At 38.3% G+C, this 21,425-nt stretch overlaps 1 protein-coding gene across 9 annotated transcripts in view; it reads right to left on the reverse strand.

Moving 5' to 3' along the window:
• Positions 1-21,425, reverse strand: part of SORCS2 (sortilin related VPS10 domain containing receptor 2) — a 361,254-nt gene that overhangs the window by 81,288 nt on the left and 258,541 nt on the right. For all 9 annotated transcript variants that reach the window (XM_031060109.1, XM_031060108.1, XM_031060107.1 and 6 more), the window contains exons 5-7: positions 15,165-15,229; positions 12,627-12,745; positions 9,297-9,386 (exon numbers count right to left, since the gene is read on the reverse strand). In XM_031060109.1, coding sequence (XP_030915969.1) covers positions 9,297-9,386; positions 12,627-12,745; positions 15,165-15,229 — 274 coding nt within the window. The remainder of the gene's footprint in view (positions 1-9,296; positions 9,387-12,626; positions 12,746-15,164; positions 15,230-21,425) is intronic.

Here is a 21,425-nt window from a genome sequence, read left to right on the forward strand (position 1 = left end):
GGGAAAGGAAAAAAAAACCCCAAGTGACTGACTTTCTAAAATCTGTATAGGAGTCAATGGAAGAATGAAACAACATTAACAAAAATAATCTTCAAGTAATAGAGAAATGAAAATTAGGTTAAAAAATAGCATAGCACAAAGAGGATCAGATACATTGTACAGCATTTCACATAGGGTATAGTACTTACCATGCACACAGCTCATGTGCATTATAGTAGATGACATTAATTTGTCTATCTATGTCTACACAACCACTTAAATATTCAACAGTAATAACAGGAGAGTCAACATTCTGCATTCATTTCCCAAGAATTTCAGGCATGGATATTGCTACAGCTTGCTTTCAGTTTTCCCAGCTTCCTCACTCCAAATGTCTCAGACAAAAAAAAAAAAAATGCACAGCTGGGGAAAATAATTTAACACTAATATCAAACAGAAGAAATAAATCAGGAAGTAGCAACACTGAACTAAGCTTAGGAAAGAGAATAAAGGGACATGAGTTGGCAACATGGTTTGGGAGCACAAAGGCAGATGTTGGGGCTATGTAAGAAATGACATCAAGTCACAGAGTGGAAGCTTGTAAACTCTTCATGACCTTGGAACTTAACTGGGATACTGCATTCAGTTCTGGTCACCTTATTACTGGAAAAGTACTATGGCAATGGAGTGAATATTAAATAAAGTCACCAGAATGTCAAGACAATATGAATTTAGGATTAATTGGATTAAAAATAGAAAAAAAAGATATCAAGAAAATTGTTTTGTAGAACTCAAGGAGACAAACCAGTTTCATAAGAATCCAGTTAAGACTGAAGAAAGAATGAGTAACAGAGGAACACTGAGTACTCAGCAAAGCATGGCAGTCACACTGTAGGCAATATGCACAGTGACCAAGACACTTAGATTAAAAAAAGACATGTATAGAAGTAAAATAATGCAAAGGAAGGATTTTTAATATGAACAGAGGAAGGTTATTAAATACTAATAGTTTAGTTAAATTTAAAGTATTTTTTGCATTTGTGACACATCTCAACACAAAGGAATCTAAGTGAAGTTTCCTATCAATGACAGCTCAATGCTGTTTCCAAAGACTCTCATTTGAACTTTGTAGTAAAGTAGATTCTTTTGTTTAGCATCCTAGGAATAGGTTTTTTTGTTGTTTTTTTTTTTTTTTTTTTTTTGGTTTTGAAAAACTACTCCAAAGCAGAGAGTCTGCCAGAAATGCCAGGAAAACACAGCAACTGATCACAACAGGTTCTTTTAGAAGTCTTTTTAATGTACAGAATGCTTCATCTTCTGCCTTAAACCAGGGCAACATGAGGATTGGTAGCCCACATGGAAAGTTCCTATGACTATCTGAAAATAAGGATGGAAGCAAAGCAGAGTCAAATAGAATAAAGAAACAATTTTTTTAATGTGAAAACCTCTAGAAAACCCTTAAACATCCACAAAGCCAGGAGCTTTCTGCAAAATTAACAACTACATTGTTACAATAAAACATTTATACAGTGCCACAGACAAATGCAAACCTCCAGGGAATGTAGACATGGCACTTTCCCTGCCCCAGTGCTGTCCCACTCCATGCTGTCCCTGGTGAGGTGGCAGTGGTTGCTTGGGTGGCCCTTGGTGGCAGAGGTAAGAGCTGGGGACAGGCTCAGCTGGGTCTCCCATCCCAGGCTGGGGTAGGAGCAGCTGAGTCATCAGAAACAACACACAAAGAGCCAAAATGTGCAGTGCACAAGGACAGGGAGATTAACTTTGGGCAGACTGTGGGGGTCACATGGGGGAAGAGAGGTTGGATGCAAAAGTTTACTCAGCAAATCAGTGTTCACTTTCCTCTTGGCAGTGGCTGCTTCTAATAAAGATGTTTGTCCTCTCAGGCTGCTGGTTGGCAACTTTGCTGAGGCAAGAGTTTAACAGATCCTGGTCTTAGCAAGTGAAATTACCCTTGCACTGCCTTGAACTTTGTTCCTTCCTTTCAGAATTTACGCTTTCAGATTTCCAGTTCAGCCTTACAGCTATTTTCCTTTCAGAATGATTTCTTTTCCCTCAAGAAACAAAGCAGTCCTTCAGTTATACTACCTTGCAACAATCCTGTGCAGCATTTCCTGCTTTCTGATACAATCTTCTGGGAAAAAGTAATTGACAACGTGAGGAAAACTGCAAATTTCATGCCCAATTCTTCAACTTATCTTTCAAAATCCCAGTTGACACAAACTGCTGAAAATCTAGTTAAAACAAAGGCAAATGGTCATGTCACTCTTCTACTATTCCTATACTGAAAAGTGAATTTAAAAAGAAGAAATTAACTGGCAAATACAGGGGATGGATTCAATTCCTTCATCCAAGACACCCCCCACTGCTCAAGAGGTGAGAAGCACATGGAGAGGGGACATCAGCAAATATTGCTAGGCAGTACCTACTGTGTGTCACCTAAGAGTTAACTAGAAAGGATGTCTGAGGAAAAAAAATGTCTTGATGGAGAGAATGCACGTTTTTACTGCTTTATCTAATTCATGGTCACAGTTACAACCTTAGGCTGTAACCTCAGCAGATCCTATAAGGAAAGCATTTATTCTTTTATGATTTCACGCTTGGACAACAGCAATTGCCTTTTGCTGGACCTGCTGCTTTCCCTCTCTACATTCTGCAAGCTACTCAAAGCGCCACTGATCATCACATTTTTCTGTAATTATGCTATTCACACACAATTTATTCAAATTCATTTATAAAGACCTTCTTTACTGATGTTAGAGATCTTCAGGGTTTGGAACATTCCTTATTGTCTTTATTTAGATTTTTGTTATCTCCAGGCTGCATTCAGTGTTTAAGATCTTGAGGTTTTCTTTCACTTCCATGCTGAAATGAGAGTCCATGCCCTTCCAGATGTCCCAAGGCAGAACCTTCACCCCAACTTGCCATAGCAACCACAATGTTTCCTCTGTGGTGTGTTCATTTCTCCATGGGCATCCCTTCTCTTATCTCTACTACTTTACTTTTGCCCTCTCAAGTCTGCCATGCCACCTCTGCTCTATCTCTTACTGACCCAAGTATTGACATTCCTCTTTCTCTCTGTTTTTGCAAAGCTTGCCAATGTCAGCTGGTATCAGCCATAGTCTGTAATTCCCAAATACCAGTATTCTCCTTCTATCTCTTCTTAGGTTGTAAGCTTTTGCACAGTTCTGAGGTTTTATGAGCTGCATCGGCCAAAACTTCTTGTTTTGTTTTTTTTTTTAAACCTCTAAGCCCCCATGAGATTTCTCTGTTTTGTTTACTAAGGTGCTTCTTGTGCACTGTATTTTGTAAATTCCTTTGTCACAATTTTTCCTTCATCCTTCCTTCTTCACTGGGACATGTTATACCACACTAAGCACAGAAATCTGTATATTTATCAGTAAAAATCTGTGAAACTACTCATAGGTCCATAGGACTGAATGGAATTAGAATTAAGAACAGCTTGAAATCTGTTCAATCAGAATTACTTTTTCTACAAAAAATGCTAAATGAATCCTGATCAAAGACTTCATATAAAAATTTGGCATAATTATGTTAGGCATCCAGTGACAGGTCATGTCACTCCTGCTCTCTCAGGGACTTGTAAGCTGCTATGTTTGTACTACATCAATAGCAGAGAACATAATTAACAAACAAATAACACAAAGAGAGTTTCAAAGTGATACCCAAAATAATTAGGCATTTGCAGAAGGCCAACTTGTGCCAAAAGATGAGCGCCACTTCAAAGAAACTCCATATCACATGGAACAGACATGGTCTGTTAAATCAATGAGTCTGAGGGTGTACACAAGGCATTGAAAGAACAGGGCATGTTTAGCCATGACTTGGAGCACAGGCACCCAAGAATTCTTCCATCAAGTATACAGACACAATCAAATATTTCTTCCTGAAAACACTGCTTAAAAATTATTTCTTTACTTCTAACACAGAGATACCAACATACCAACAGTATTTCCATAATTAATTACCTGTTTTTAATTTAGTCAGGTCTGAGCTGAATGAACACCCAATCAAAAGTTGATCCAAAAAGCCTAAAGCTATTAAACAGAGCAGGGATATGGGGTCGTTGTGGATACCAGGAAAGAAGGAAAGAGGTTTTAAGGAAGAAGGGAAGAGGAACGAGTTGTTTTAATTGTATACAAACACATACCATCTACATTCAGTAACTGACCAGCTTATAAGTCTGCAAATACTTTACAGAATTTTATATTCAAGAAATGCTCAGTATGGCTTACCATATTACTAACTGTGATAAGAAACTCTATGACACAAATAAGTACAATTACAGCCTGAAGACAGAAGGCTATAAAAGATAACAAAGATTGTACAGCCCGCCAGTGCTCCTTTGTCTACAATGTGCTGATAACATAGAAAGTATCATTCAAAATTCTTGGGGTTTAAGTCTAACAATTTTTGGTCAGATGGCACAATTCTGCCCCTTTACAATCTTTAGATGCGGTGGTTGAGCAAAATGTTAACATGAAATAAGCAATGTATTAAACAGAGAATGGTGAGGAGTAAATGTATCAGCAGTGGAACAGATGTGAGGACTCAAGGCTCTGTAGTCTCAGTCTTGACCTCCAGATGTACCACATTTATACTCCTGTAATCTCTCAAGCACAGTCAAGGTAACTGGATGGCACATATCCCAAAGATAATCCTCCTAATCTTCCTTGCATGGCTGAGTGAAAAAGTTCATGGAGAGAAATCAATAAGTTGCACAGTGAAGAAAGGAACAGTTCTTTGAATCCTCCTCAGATGAATTTGTACACCCAGCAACTCAGACAACTGCTATAGCTCAGGTTCACTGGCTGCTGTGGTGACACTGCCTGGGAAAGGAATATTTCCCCTACAGCAAATGCCACTGCCACCTGCACTTCTACTTCCTTCCCTCTTCTTCTTTGCTCAACAGCCATTCCAGTGGACTTTCAGAAGAATGAAGCTGCCACTAAAAACTGCTCTTCTGCCTGATACAGGGGAATAACCTCAGCCAAAGCCTTCCAGAGTGGTGAGTGGCAGAGGTGGTGAAGGGGCTTCCCAAGTAGAACAAAAATTATTGGGAGAATAAGAGCCTTGCAAATGAGCTGTCATAGACTCAGTAGTTTGCAATCCAACCACCAGGCAGCCAAATCCTTAGAGAACATCACACAAAAGGGTTGCAGGAATCTTCTACCATTTCTGCAGTTCATGGATATACACACTGAAGGATTGTCTTAGATCTATTATTGAATGATACAGACAATTTCAGAAGTCTATGGTTAAAACAGTGGTGAGTATCCAGACTGAAGCCAGGAAGAGGTGGGCATGCTTTGAGGTGACTAGGTGGTAATCAAACAAAAAGAATACATGGATCTGATAAAAGGCATAGGAGATTCATATGTCATGAATAAAGTACAGACTTCAACCTATTTCTAAGGCAATGGGATTTTTTCTTCTTTTGTTTTTGTTTGCTCTTACCCTATACTTCCATTTATCCTGGTCACCTGAAAAATTTTACATTATTGCCTATTTCACAAGGTAGAAAACAGATACAGAGATTGAAAAATATGAAAGAAGATTTTTCCACACCATATATTTTTCAGAACTAAACTTTCTGAATTGCAGCAGGATACAACAAACAATAGAGCTCTCTCATCATTAAGATTTTGTAGGAGGCATGAATGAATGCAGAATCATTTAATGCCTTGTATCAGTTCTTAAAGGGAGATCATTATCAATGGAATTTATTTAAGAGAGATGGGAAGAGGACTCAGAATAATTAAATGATTCCAAATTGCAATAGTAAAATTGCCATGATTTGTTACCCACACCAGAGCACGACTCAAATACCTGAACAAGGACCAGACCCAATATACTGCTCCCTCTCTCCCTCTTCAAATTGCACTTCTCAAGGCAAGGGCAATCAGGGCTGCAGGAACTTGTGCAATACAAGTGTATTGTACAAGTCAGGATGGGGCTTTAGCCTGTGCCCCTGTGCAGACTTGCCCTCCCAGCAGTGGCAGCTGAACCTCTGCCCCAGGCTGAAAACAGCCCAGGGGGATTGCTGGATTCCCCTGGGACACCCCTGGACACTCCCTGGGACGCCTAACCAGCCAAGCTGACACACAAATGCTGTCCTGCTGCTCTTGGCTTGATTTTGGAATTCACTTCCTTTGAGTTCCTAACTTCTGATGTATTTTTAGCAGCACAGAACAAGCAATCTTGGTAAAACGGAATACAGTATAAAAACAACAGTTTGAAAACAGTAGTTTGAAAATCCCTTTTCTGTTTTGGAGAGCATACAAGCAACCTTTGATATGGTCTCTCACCAGCCTTTGCCACCACCTTTCCTGGCAGCAGCCAGCACTTGTCAAATGCAGGAGACAGCTGTGGGATTCCATGCAATGTCAGTATCAAACACAGTGCTAAAAAAAGAAAAAGATCTCTCAACAGCACAGAAGAAAGGTTAAAAAGAAAATCTGAATTCTGATGGCCCCCAATGCCTTTGCTGTCTATACACACACAGAGCTATGATGTGTTATAAAAAGGTGATCTCAGAGGCACTGTGGAGCTGGAGCCCAGAAATTTAACAGAGGTAAAGCTTGGCTGGAAGCTGCTTTTAGCAGCCTCTCATTCACAAATAAGGAGGACTGTAGATATGTCCAAAGACACACTACCCTTTTCTAGGTTTCTCTTTGGGGATGCATTTGGACAAACACAAACAAAAACACAAATGCAAATAATATTAAAAAAGAGAATAAATTCTTTGCATATTTGCAACCTTTTTATATTGAAAGGAAAATGAGACATCAAAAACATTTTCTAACTATTCAGTCTGAAACTGCTTATTCTATCTCTATATGCAAAATCATCACGAAAGGAATCTATGCAGCACAAGAATTACATCTGAAGAACCCAGCCCAGTTCCATAAGGCTACAGGTTGCATTTTGGCACAGCTCTCCTGATGTTGTTAGACACAACTTTGACCAGTCTAGAGCATCTTCTGACTTATCTACAGTTTTCCTTCCCTGTATACAATCGTTGCTCAAAAATTCTGTACAGACACCACTTGGAAAGAGATTTTTTTGACACTTCATTTCATGCTTTCGAGAAAAATGAAATATAGCCTGTTATAGTCATGCTTCATCTCCTGGTTAAGCAAAATTTAACATTTAAAACTCTCTGAAACTCTGATCTTTCAAAAGCTATTGGTTTTAATCAATCTTAAAAAACATCCTTTGTAAATTCTTCCATTCTGTTTATCTCCAACCACCATAAAAGAAGCAGCTTCAAAGTCACATATTCTAGATGTACATTTAATGTGCCCATGTCTTTGCAGATATCCTGTGTCTTTGCAAAGTTTCATGATCCAATTCTACTGCACTTGGATGATTCTCACTGAAACATAGCACTGTGAAAAATTTTAGAGCTGTATTCATATTTACTTCAGTATGTAAAATTTCTGTTCTAATGTGAAGGTACCAAATCACTTAAAAGAAAATGTCTTAGAAGGTTAAAATCTTTCATATTCACCACTATTCTAAATGTATTTCTGGCTTCCAGGCCCTCTTCCTGAATTTTTCAACTCTGTTTTGTGCAGATACCAAAGAAATGTCTCCTGGCAGCATTGTCAAAATGCTGAAGAGATAATATTTACTTTATTCCTCTTGTTGGGTATTGTCTGAACTAAGAAGAGCACAAAAACATCCCCTTCAAAATGACATAGTCAACCTGTTCCTAGGTAGCTATAGACTCTATCCAAAATGAAACCATTAACTTCTAAAAAAGAATAATAAACAAAAGCCATATTTTCCAAGGCAAAGAATTGAGCATGCAGCACCATTTCAAGCAATCCAGACTCCGTATGACAGAAATGCCAGGGAATTGTGGCTGACACTTTATGAATGTGTCAGGAGCTCCTTGTTTACACTCTGCTTCCCGGCCTTGCTCCTTAATTGCTTATTTGGGTCCCAGTGCAGGGTTCAATGGGCTGCAGTCCCTTGAGGGGTCCATGTTTGGCATATTTTAACCTTCAAAACCTGGATATTGTCCTGCTGTTTTCCTGACTACAATTCCCCCCAAGAAAGCACAAAGGCTGCCTTGAAGGCCTAAAAACCACAGAAATAACTTTGTGTTGCTGTTGGTCTATATACCTGTCTTTGACTATACATTTCTTGACAAGACAGAGACATAGAGAGATAGAGACAGATATTTCTGTAGTGTTACTAGGAACATATCCAAGTTTCAGATTCTTGTTCAACTAATACCCGAGGATTTGATCTGACATTCTGGTAATATGAAGTAATTTAAAATTACTTCAGACCACCATTTATACTGGCATAAAAAAAAAATCTAAGATGAAAAAAATCTAATATTAGAATGTTTGCTTTATAACAATAACAGCAAAAGGAAATATGTTGTACTCTAATGTCCATCCTTAGATGGGCAATTAATTAAACTAATACAATTCAAGGCATGCAAAGAAAACAAGCTCTCTGCTAAGTAAGTGGCAGAATCACAGAGAATCACATGAAAAAGCAGGAGCCCCATGAGACCTCCAGATCAGCCTCCTGCTGGGAGCAGGGTGAACTGTAAGGTCAGAGCTTGTTACTGAGGGTTTTATCCAGCTGGATCTTTCAAACTTCCACGTTATTTTTCTTCAGGACTGCAGAAGCCTTCCAACTGCAAAGTTAGGAAATATACTGTATGCGGCACAAAAAATTCAATGGCTTTAGTTAGACCATATTTAAATTTCTGTGCTTAATTGCTGATTTGCTATGGAAATACAGAAACCCTATCACCAGGAAGATATGGTAGACTGAAGGAACTTATCATCAAGTCTTGCAATTTCATTGAGCAGTCAAAGTCAGTACTGGGATTCTTTAATGAAATAGAGAAACAACAAGTACCAAATTCCTCTTCTATTAGTATTCATTCTTATACCAGACAACACCATGTGGAATTAAAACGTAATTGATTCTTGAAAGAACACTTGCTCTGTATCGTTCCATTGCCATTGGGTGTATAGCACTGCCTCATGGAAGCAAAGCACAAAAACTGTTGCAGTAACTGATGACAAATAAGCTATTGTACATTATGCCCCTTTTTGGCTTACAAGTACTACATTAATGGAATGAAAATAAAAGTAGTATTCAAAATAAAAACAAGGATTCAAAAATCCTTACAAGGAGAAATTTTGATCTCAGAATAATGAGGCTTGAAAAAGAGCACAACAAAACTAGCTTAGGTAGAAAGAGAAGATGACAAATGCAAAAAGAGAAAGACAAGCATGCACACTTACTTTTGGCAATGCATATTTTGGCAGCTTCATCTGAACAAAGCCATTTCGACGGTATGACACGTAATACTTGGTCCTGTTTGCTGATGTTGTCTACAGGAAGGAGAAACAGAACTCTGTGACAGCTTATGTTAAATCTAAAGAACCTGAGATGGAAAACCGTTTTGCATTTAAGCCGTACCTGAAATATGTAGTCATTACTTTTAATCCAATGTTCCAAAGTACCAAAAGGAATATTCCAAGTAAACATCAGTGAAAATTGTCAACTCACAACCTCTCCTGGATTTTCTAATCAAAAATGTAACACCAACATGCTGATATATAAATTGGCATAATTCCAACTAAACCTTTCAGCACCACCAGATATTAGTGAATAAAATTCATATTAGTAAATAAAATTCAGTCTTTGGCAATATTTCACTTTTTTTTCACATTGAGACTCATCTTCTTTCTTTGACCTAGGAAATCCATTTAAAATACTACCCCAATCCCACTATTTTCCTCCTAAATTTTTATGTTTAAAAAGGGAACATGATTCAAAAGACAGCCTATCCTGAAACATGAAAACTAGATTTGGCTTGGTAAAAATAAAGTTGATATATGACAGCAGGTGCACATGCCTGAATATTTTAAAGGTAAGAAAGTATTTAATATTGTATGCATTTTTTCGCGGTATAAAGAATGTGATGCCTTTAGGAATGTGATTTGTTAAATGATGATGGATCAAACCAAAAACCTCATCATTTGCTTAACTAGTGCTAAATGGCAGTCTTACCCATCTGTGCACAGGCTTTTTTAAAATGCATGTTTTAACACCATTCATTTAAATTACTGGAGATGATGCAAGGCAGAGGAAAATTGGACTTGAAGCACATAATCATGTCAAGCCTCACTGGTATTAAAGGCTGGTCTGTGCTTAAGAATAGCGTTGAAACTTTAATCCTCACTCTGAAATCACCTCTGAAACTGTCTGACTCTCAGTGCAAATTGGGAAAAAAATGAGTATTAGAAAGTTTCTGATCTTTGTGGATATAGGCATACTAAAGAAATGTGGCTGAGATCTTCCCCTAAGATGGTAAAAATCTCCAAAATAGATTTGGGCCACTGCAGACTGCAGCACTGTGATTCACATCTGCACTGCTCAGGGAATATGAACAATGCCAGGAGCAGGGAGACAGTCTCAAACTCTCCTGTCTTTTTTGCACAGAGGATTCTGTCCCATCCTCTTTCTGACAGGAATTGCTGTGATATCATGAGGAGTCCTTGGTCTGATTATAACTTATATAACTGTACTTTAGTGTAGTGATAAAAGAATTTCCATATGGTTTCAAAAGTATGCTGTTTCTCAGATGTGCAGCTGATGTGTGGTTTCAGTGGAACAGGTAAATGCTGTCCTGCCTCACACCTCTGGGGTGCTGTGCTTCAGATGTGACTACAGGATCCCAGAGCCACCTTCTATCCTCCAGTTGTACAGACATGGCTAACTGCAAACCAATTTAGCAATAAGATATACATTACATACTGTGGCTTACTGCAGGAAAGTCCAAAGGAAAAACACTAGAGATGTTTCCCCTTTATGTGGAACACATGAACATCTCATCCATTGGCACTGACATGTCTCAGATCTACAGAGACCAAATTACCAAAGGCATCATTGAGGAGCAACTGTCTATTACTTATGTGTACAATTCCACCTTGCAGCTCCATTTTGTTTTTGCTCATGTCTGTCATGAAAGGGAGTGACAGCTCAGGATGCAGTTGTACGCGGCATCCAGCAAAGCAAAATGCTTGATAAGGAAGCAGTCAGTGTTTTGCTGAGCACAGCAGTCTGGAAGTTTGCATGGTGAGAAGAAGTTCTCAGCATCTACACACTGTGAAATGGATTTTTAGACTGCATCTGGGGGAGCCACAGATGATAACAGCTTTGAGCAAATTGAGTGCCATGAGTGCTAGATTTTGTCTGAAAAAGCCTACTTAAGTCCAAAAGTTCTTTCCCAATGCCATTGGGTTTTAGTTTTGGGGTTTTTTTTTGTTATTGTTGTCGTATATTTTTTTTCCTTTTGGTTGTTGCATGGGTTTTTGTTGGGTTTTTTTCCTGTTTGTTTGTTTTTTGTTTTGGGGTTTTTTTTTTTGGTTGGTTGGTTGGGGTTTTTATTTGGTTTTGGTTTGTTTTTTTTTTTAGTGTTAATTCTTCTAAGCCGTGCAGGTCCCTGAAACCACTATGCCCAACAAGAGGAGAAAAGATCCTTTGTGACCCTGCTAATTTACAGGTCCCTGTGGAAGAAACAGATTCAAGGGGGGAAAGTTGGAAAGGAGCCAATCTGATGCACACTGAGGCACTGGTGGGGAGGTGTATCCACTTCCACAAAATAGCTTTCCTGCAAAAGTCAGTAAATATACAAGCCTTGCAGCAAACAAATCTCATCAAAGTAAGAGAAAAATGATAGCTGAGCACTAAGGAAAGCACAAGCAACTTCCCTAGTAAAATCTAATAAAACAAAAAGGACATAACTGTTCCTTGAGAAGTTTGCAGCTCTGAGAGATTCAAACTACAACCAGTGCCAAGCACTTCAAACAATACTTACAAGTGTGCCTGAGCTGTAGTGGTGCCACATGGCTGACAAAGTTCCAGCCCATATTTCTGCAGGCAGGTCTTGTAATTTGGGAATGAAACAACCCCAATGTAATTTGGACCACCATGAGTTGTAGACGTGGCGCTTGGGGACACGGATTAGTGATGGACTTGGCAGTGTTAGATTTGTGGCTGGACTCGATTTGAAGGGTCTTTTCCAAACTAAATCACCCTATGATTCCATGCTAATTTGCTCCAAGCTCCCCAGCTATGGCCATTTTGTTTCCTAAGCACAGCCATGTTAGCAGTTCCTTCCTGGCAAAACCTCTTCAGAGGAGAATCCATGTGAAGAAGCTGTGCAACTACTCTGTCAGTGGTTGTCCTTGGATGTTCTTCCCAAGGAAAATTTTTTTTATTTTGTCCTGGAAAGGACCTAGAAGAGTTTGTAATCACAGGAACACAAGGTTTGCATTTCACCTAACACACAAGAGTATTTATAAAAAGCAACACAATCCACTAGAAAATTTTCATATAGTTAAAGGGCAACTTGTTGCACAAACAAAAGATGCTTTTTTTAAAATTTCTTTTTTGTTTGGACTGATAAAGAAATGCTTTTTTCCATGTAAAAAACCATAAATCATCATTCATGAATTCCTCCCTGCTCCTTACAGTGTTGCTGCACTGTTTAGAACTCTATTTTTGAATTCCAAAATGAGCTGTCTCTCCCAAAAATGGCAGAGAAACATGAGATACATATATACCTGAAGAAATATGTAGTCATCCTGCACAGTCAGGGAATCCCGATCAGTGCTGCCAGCAAATGGGACTGTCATTGTCTTATCAGAACAATTTTGAATCTGGCAAGTGATGTAGCGATAACCTGAGGGAAGAGAGACAGAAACATATGACAGGGCTATCAAGGGAAAAAGAAGCAAGCAGTACTAAATGCTATTCATGTAGGAAAAAGGCTGCCTTTGCCAGGTGAGTTAGTTGTAGAATTATTATATTAAACTCCCATATAAGACTTTTTCAATCTCCAATGTACTGAGAATATATTAACTGCTTACAGTTCAGATCGTTCCCTGGAGGCAGCCTGTTATTATCCAAATTTTGCTGGTCCAGAGAGATTAGGGGTTAGATGAATGAGCCATTCATGGGTGGGGATAATAGAAGGAGCCTCTTTTCTCACTTAACCTATGCACAGAGCCGAATTATTCACTTGGAGATATGGCAGCCTGACACAACATAACTGAAATCAATAGATCAAGCCCAGTATAAAATTGTGATGAATGAGAAAAGAATCAGGCTCCATTTAATAGACAGCGTGCAGAATTTTAAAGCCTATTTTCAAAGCTCTGTAAGAATGTTCAGACACACTATTAGAACACTATTGGAACTGGTCTGTTGGGGCAGGATTTCTATATTCAGCGTTAATACCTTGCTGCAAAAGCTTAAACTGATTTATAATCAGAGGAGGCTATGGCCTTTCTCTTCCTCTCCAGGTAGCAAGGACTATCTTCTCTCCCTGGATTCTTAGAACAGCACCACTGCATCTTTGATACAATCTGCTCTTATCAGAGACAGCAGAACCAACAATCACTGTCTTATACCAGCTGTGACTTAAAGACCTTCCTTGGGACTCTTTAAGACCTTCCCTAAGCTCTTGTACAGCTCATCCTTTGTCACAAGCTTCTGAGCACAAAGCAGTTGAGTGACTTGCCCAAGCACAGTGAGGAAAATGTTATTTACACAATCTTGTGCCCAGATCCCTAATGCTACCCACGCTCCAGGTACAGTGTGAGAGAGCAAATAATGTATCCCCATGTCCTTCACTACTTTTGCAGTGTGAGGGGAAATGCATCCCACACTGGATACAATTATTTGTTTTAAAATCTGGATCTGTTTAAGAGGCAGTTAGAGTCAATCCAAGTTCTCCAGCTTATGTCCAAATCACCCCCATGAGGATATTTGGTGCAGCAATGGACCATCTAAAATCTTGCAGGTGTTCACAGTTCACAACACAAAAATTACAGTTCTTTGTCATATGGGTAGTGCAAAGATGCTCTCTCCACTAAAATCAATGGCTATGCTTGTATTGACCCCAACTGCATAAAGTCAGTTTGTTGAGAATCTAGCCAGGAGATATTTCATGAGAGCTTTTCTTTCTCTGCTATTTCTTAAATAATAAAAGTAAAATAAGAACCTAAGAATCCCACCAAAAAAAAAAAAAAAAAAAGAAGACAAACCAAAAAACCAAAACAAAACCCCACCAAAACTGAAACAAACAAACAAACAAACAAACAAAAAAGAACCAACCAACCAACCCAAAAAAACCCCAATAACCAACCAACCAACCAACCAACCAACCAACCAACCAACCAACCAACCAACCAACCACACTCCCCTCCAAAAAAGCCACCCTAAACCAAAACCAACCAATGAAAAAAAACCCCAAAAAACACCCAAAATCCACCACCAACCAAAATCCCCTTAGCATTCAGTCCCTGAAAAATCATCTTACATTGTCTCTAAAGAAAACACCTGATGGAGCTGTCACCATGTCTCATAAATCTCACTGCTTAAAGATTTAGACTTTTTTTCATTCAGCTTTTAACATGATAACTTTGATTTTTTAATAGGGCTATAATTAAGAAAAGCTATGGGAACAGAGCAAGCCAAACTGTGCATTCTTTATGGCTCACTTTTAAACTGCACAGGAACTAAGATGATCTGATTCAAGGAATTAAATTATCTTTCAAGAGTATGATAGGTAACAAGAAACTGTACAAGCTTTTGGAATCATGGTGACTCTTTAAGCACATTCTGACTACTAATCTGCTTTTCCATTTATTTTCCTTTTGAAGTTTCAAAGTATCCTGGATACTGTAACATGAGGAAATTCTGAGAGAGGGTGGCTGCTGCACTAGACCTGACACATGCAACGATTCACATTAACAGACACCCAGCACTAACACTGCATTGCCAGTTTTATTTGCAAATCAGGAAAAACTGTTCAATGTTCAAATGCCAGGATAAATTGCACTATTAATGGACATTATCAACAGAGCTTAGCATCTTGACATCAATTCCTCTTAAAAGTGAAAAACAAGTAGCTTTTAAATTACACTATATTTTTATATAACAGGACAGTTTTGCTGACTACAAATAAACAGAGAAAGAATCTGACTTGCACATTTTCTTTTCTGACTAGTTTTAAAAACAGTCCAAAAAATATCTCTAAACCAAAGAGAAATAACTATATACTAGTGTATCAATTGATAACATTTTCATTTGCATACCTCCACTGGGGTCCTGGATTTCCATATGAACTAAATCAAGGTCCCCGTCAACTCCAGCAACAGCCCTGAGAACATAATATAATCAAGTTATGTACAGCCAGCTACTGAATAGTAATCATGTGGATGGAAGAAAAGAGAGGATTTCATACCAACCAGCTTTAGAATTCTAGCTGGGAAAAAAATAAACCCCATTTATAATGTCCTATTACTAACATGTATAAACAACTTAATCTTTTTCTACTTTACATTATGCTTTTCTTAAATTTCTTTAGAATCTCTTCTACTAAAAATGCATATAAATAGAATAAATTATAAAAAAAACTAGAAATATGCATGAAATTAGGAAAAAACCTTCATAATCATAAATTGATATATACACACAGAGAGATATGCAGACACTCATATGCACTGGCAAGTACTATAGCATCTTTTTACATTTATGTTTAGCATTTGAGACTATAAAGCAGATTTAATACTAAAAAAAGAGTCAGATTCCTTTCTTATTAGAAATATCTTAAACTTGACACATGGTTTCCATACAAATTGATATATCTTTGGTTAGCATACTCAAGAGAAGAGTACATTCTGCTTTGACAAAGAAAGGGAAGAATAATTTTGAGAAAAATATCCTGAGAAGGAAATTCAGTCAGAGGTGATCAAGGTACAGTTTAACTTTGTAAAGGTGTAATGGGAATGCAGGATGATTTTCTCCCAATATCTCTCATGTCAAATATGCTCAGCCAAAAGATGAGTTTTCTGCCCTCAGGGCTCCCATCCCAGCCTGGCAATGGCAGCCCCAACTGTGCTTTTTTCTGGCCCTTCTATTGTCATTAGTCAGGCAGATTCTGCAGAGACAGCTTTGGGCTGGCACTTGGGCTGTCACAACGTGAAGCAGAATCCAGCCCCACTCCCACAGACACATCACTTTTCTCAAGGCCCTTCACTGGCAGGGCAAGAGTCATTGAGTCAGAAAATGTGAGCTGAAGACATGCAAAGGAGATCCATTGAGTGATAAAGTGCAGCTGGATGCAGATATTAAAAAGGGCCATTAAGATACTTAAGAGAAAATTATCATTTTGATACAATTATTAACAATCAAGTGCAATAAAGCTCTACTTTGGACTGAAATTACATCATTGTTTAATGGTTTTAGTAGCAGTGATTTATGAGGAGTGGTTAAAACTTGGACTCAGTAATTGGTGGCTCCTCAGGAACACAGGCCAGGGGGAAGAAACTGGATGATTTCCACTGCTGCATAACAACCAGAAATAATCACATATGCTGTTTTTCCCTAATAAGATAAATGATCAGTCCAAAGGAGGAAAGGGAGGAAGATGAGTCCCCTCCAAGCCATAAGACGTCAGAGGAACTTATAGTGGGATTTTTTTTTTTTTAGCAAATGCATGGAAAAATCTTGTACTTATTAAGAATTTGATCTCTCAAACACAAACTCTTTTAGCATTTTGGAGGCAATACATTCGGTTAGAGAAGATTTTAGATCCACTGAGGTCTGATGAAAATACAAATGAGCAGAGGGAAGGGATCTGTGAACTTTTGTGCTGTGTGTGCTGTTATCTATGTTTCTAGATAGCCACAATACAAAATCAAACCTGCTATAACTCTGTAGTCAGCAATTTGAGGGAAGAAAATGTTTGCTGAATATTTTACTTTTAGTGTTGGACCTCAGGCAGCTGAACCAAAGAAACTCTTGGGTTGAATTTTCTGAGCCTGAGCCCGACATGCTAATAAACATCAATAATGCAAAGAAAGTTTTTGGGTGCTTCTGAAATGTTTTCTTGTATCTATAATTTATCACACATGATTTCATAAGCACAGTTTGAGGTATTTGTCAATATCTTTACCTTCTGATCTTTATTTCAACAGCTCAGAATTACAATGATCTCACTTCTATCATGCTCCTCCTAACAGTGGCAGCTGACACATGTAGAGTCAAATCTTTTTTCCAGTGTAATTTTTCAGTGAAAGAAGATGTAACTGATCTGCTTTAATGAACACTGCAGAATGAAACTTTCCTACCCAGACTACTTTTCTCCTTTAGACTTCTATTAATTATAATTATTTAATTAATTATAAATAACACAGAATATTCTAAAAATATCATTTGTGCTTTTCATTACTCTAATTGTACTGATAAACTCTAGCAGCAGACACTATTTACTCAAAGAGGATGTTACACCCTCAAAGTCTACTTTTGAACGTCAGCAATGGAGCAGAGTTTCTAAACTCCAAAGTTCCTTTACCCAGCTTTACAAACACTTAGGAATAGTCCTTTCTTCTTTTATTGAAAAAAGACCAAATCTCTTACAGCTGCTAAGAAAATCTCCAGAAGAGAGTATAACTAATATAGAGAATTTGAAGCTATATCCTTGAAGAATAAACTAATCTCATTTCAGTGGACTCCTCTGCCAACAGTACTTAAAAGATAATATAGTTATTTCACTTGTGCTTAAATCATGAACCAGAGAAAAAGTTGTGTGATGCTCTGCAGGCTAAACACAGAGCCCTCTGCTGAGCTTCTGAAAGCACCAGGCAGACAAGGTGCATACAGGAACACAAACCTTATGTGGCCCTCTGGAAAGGAAAGCTCAGTTGCATACTTTTTCATTTTGAAGGAGAAATGTAAGACAAAGTCAGGTTTTTTTTCAATTTCATTTACAAACTTGCTACTACCACAACATAAGTGCATTGTATCAGTGTGAGCATTGTGACCACACATCCATTCACAAGGACAGTTTAGTGTTCCCCAGCTGGCTTTAGGACAGGACCTCTTCTGTCTTATAAAGCACAGATGCAATGGACCCTGATAATCTGACAGTTTCTTCCTTTTTGGTTGACGTTCCAGATAAAATTCTAATATTTTTTTCCTCCAAATAGAACAAGCATTTTATTACAAACTGTTTTTCTCAATTTCAGTAGTGGTTATTTTTGGTTTGGTTAAAATTCCCCTACTCTTCTCAGAGTACTTTGTAATTAAAATGTTCTCACCTCAGCAGTCTGGGATCACTTGTTTAGTAGTTTTACTTAGGTAAACTCAGGGCTTTCTGGTTGACTTTTTAATGTTTTACATTCAACTGTTGAGTTTTCCAATGAAATTCAGACTAACTTTCAGATCAGCCATGTCTTCCTCTAGGAAAAGAACTATTTCTTGACCAAATGTACCATGTGGGATAAAGCAAGTGCAACACACCAACACTTCAGATCACATAACAGGGTGGTTACAACACTTCAAAATTAAAATATTCCAACTTGGCTACAGGGTGGTGTAAATAAAAGCAGCCTCAATATGCTTCTTCCCTTCCCTGTGAACACAAACTCCCATTATCTCCCTTGTGCTTGTCTGACACCATGTTGAGCCTCTTGGGAAAAACAGTTCTGCAAAATGTAATTTTAGAATTTTTTTTTGAGGGATTAATTTTCTTATGCATACGAGTTTTTTGCACTTTATAGAAGTTCTCCTGAAAGATTAGCTGTTGTATGACCTAGTTCTTCATAATTTTTGTGTTAGTGCTTCACCAGGTAATTTCACTGACCTGAACAGCATTATATCAGCATCAAAATGGTGCAAAGGAGGTGACTGCAAAGCTCTTTGTGTTTGTCTTAGTAGGTGTATAAATGTATATTTCATGGTACAACCGTTAGATATCATGTAGTTTTAAATAACCATACTGAAATTCTAAGAATTTAGAATTTTCTGTTAAGAGTTTTACGAGAGACTTTTGGTATTCTTTAAATAAAATATTTTCTTTTATATAGCTACCTCTCTTTTTCCCTAAATGCCCCAATATTTTCCTCCTCTAGTTCGGTGCAGCATTAGCAAAACACCAACAGTCACCTGAAATTTCAGTTATGCAATATTCATTATTATTATCATTAATACCATGACTCAGTTAATCACCACTGGCATGTAATAGTACACATCTCAAAATGTGAATCATAAGCATCAGTCCCTTCTATGATGATTATGATTCAATTTTACTTCAAGCAGGAAACCCTTTGTTTCCAGTAGTCCAGGTCATTTTGTAGGGGAGCAATGGTCTGCAAACACTAATCCAGTACAGTCTGCTGTGGAGAAATGTCTTCCCTACCTCCAATGGATCCCTTCATTGTTAAACATTTGATGTAGTTCATTTGGGTGATTATTAATGAAGAGACAACTTCAAACAGGACATCTGAAAACAAAAATCCAGACAAACATGCTTGCTGATGGGCAGGAGCCTCCAATCAAAGGCCATCTGAAAACTTGCTGGGTTCCTCAATCTGCCCCTCTCATAATTTCTGAAAATAAAGTTTATCCAAAAAGTAACATGTTCCCTATTGATGCTGACTGATTTCCAGCAATTGGCTTAAGGGCATTGCCATGCTTAGAAAGCAGATCAAAAGTATACAAATGCTTTCACTAAGTAGTTTAAAATGGCATTGACTCTTGGCAAGCTGGTTATTCAGGAAGACAAAACTATAATTCCATTAATACAACCTAAAAATAAATCTGCTTATGACTGATTTGTGTTTTAGGCCTTGCTGCCTTCCCATCCACTTCAAAAGACACACCTTTAATGATTCAGTCAGTGCTTTACACAGCCAGCATGTTCTGTTATAGTTTATTTCCTACGCCTAAAAAACGTTTTTCCTGCCATGTTTGTCCAAACAGAAGAGCTACTGTGGTTTTTCCCTGCCTTGGGTTCACCTTGGCTGGCCACAAGGTGCTCACAAGCTACTCTCTCACTGCCCCATCTTAGCAGGACAGAGAGAGAAAATACAACGAAAAGTTCAAGAGTGGAGATAAAGACAGGGAGCTCACTCACGAATTACTGTCACAGGTGAAACAGACTTGACATGGGGAAGTGTGATTTAATTTATTGCTAATGAAACAGGGTAGAATAATGCCTCACCATGGCCTTCACCACAGGCTGCAGGGGTGTCTCTGCCCTGGCACCTGGAGCACCTCTTCCCCCTCCTGCACTGACCTCGGGTGTCTGCAGGGCTGTTCCTCTCACATATTCTCACTCCTGTTGTGCACTTTTCACCCTTTCTTTAATCTCTTATCACAGAGGCACCACCAGCATCATCCACAGGCTCAGTGTGGCCAGTGGAGGGTTTTCCTTGGAGCTGGCTGGAACTGGCTCTGTCTGACAGAGGGCAGCTCCTGATCTCATCCCACAGCAGCCCTGAACACTCCTGCTACCAAACCTTGCCACATGGACCAGTCACACACTCCATCACACAGAAACAGAAACAAAACCTTTTTCAAGTGATTAAGTCAAAGAATAAAAAATTCAATGACAAAGGCTCAATGAAATCCTCTTTGCATTTCTCTCCTTCAGGACATAACATGGCTGAAATGCTCTCTTTTCACCTGGCACTTGAATAGCCAGGCACCCACTACATTTGACATAAATGGGTACAGCAGTGACTGAGTATCTGCATGGAATCTCATGATGAGAACAGAACTTTGTCCCCAGAGAACAACTGCTTGTCAAAATAAACTCATCATTTTTTATTTTTATGTTCTTACCTCTCAAGAAAATGGAAGACCTGTAGCTAAAAATAAGAACAGCAGATGCCCATAGCATAGGATCCAAATATCCAAGTGAGTCAAGGATAAAGAATTCCTAAGGCTCTAGATAGTCATTAAAAAAATGTGTTGAGCCCAATTCTCTGGTAATTACCAATTCATTTCTTACCATCCCAGGGTATATTTGTGCTGGTGTAGACAGCTGATTCACAATCTATTCTTTGCTAATGTATTACTAAGACCTATTTTGAGAAATCAAAAGGATTTCTCAATGCTGCATAAGCCTTGGGGACTGAGAAGAATAGCAGCAGACCTAGAGGAATCCCAAACTCCACTACTCTTTCTTCTTCTCAAGGATTACCACATAATGCAGCACTTTTTAAAATGGGCTTCATACACAAAAGCACTTATATACCATCTAATGGGTGGGTGTTTGATGTTTGGCTGGGATATCGCATATCTTTGCATTCCATGCTACAAATGCACCAAGAACTGAAAAAAAAGCACTTACAAAGGATGGGTGCTATAACATCTCCTAAACAGAAATCATCACACTGGGGCAAATGCAGTTGGTAGGCACAAGTAAAACTGGTAAAGCAAGTGAAGTTTCTTAATTTTACAGAAAAAGAAGCTGCTCAAAATTGAAAAAATGGCTAATTAGTATTTATACAGAAATATAATATTTACTTTCTATGTGTTGATACAATTCTTTTTAATTACAGTGTGAC

This window comes from Geospiza fortis, unplaced genomic scaffold (genome assembly GCF_000277835.1).
Source record: "Geospiza fortis unplaced genomic scaffold, GeoFor_1.0 scaffold147, whole genome shotgun sequence".
NCBI lineage: Eukaryota > Metazoa > Chordata > Aves > Passeriformes > Thraupidae > Geospiza > Geospiza fortis.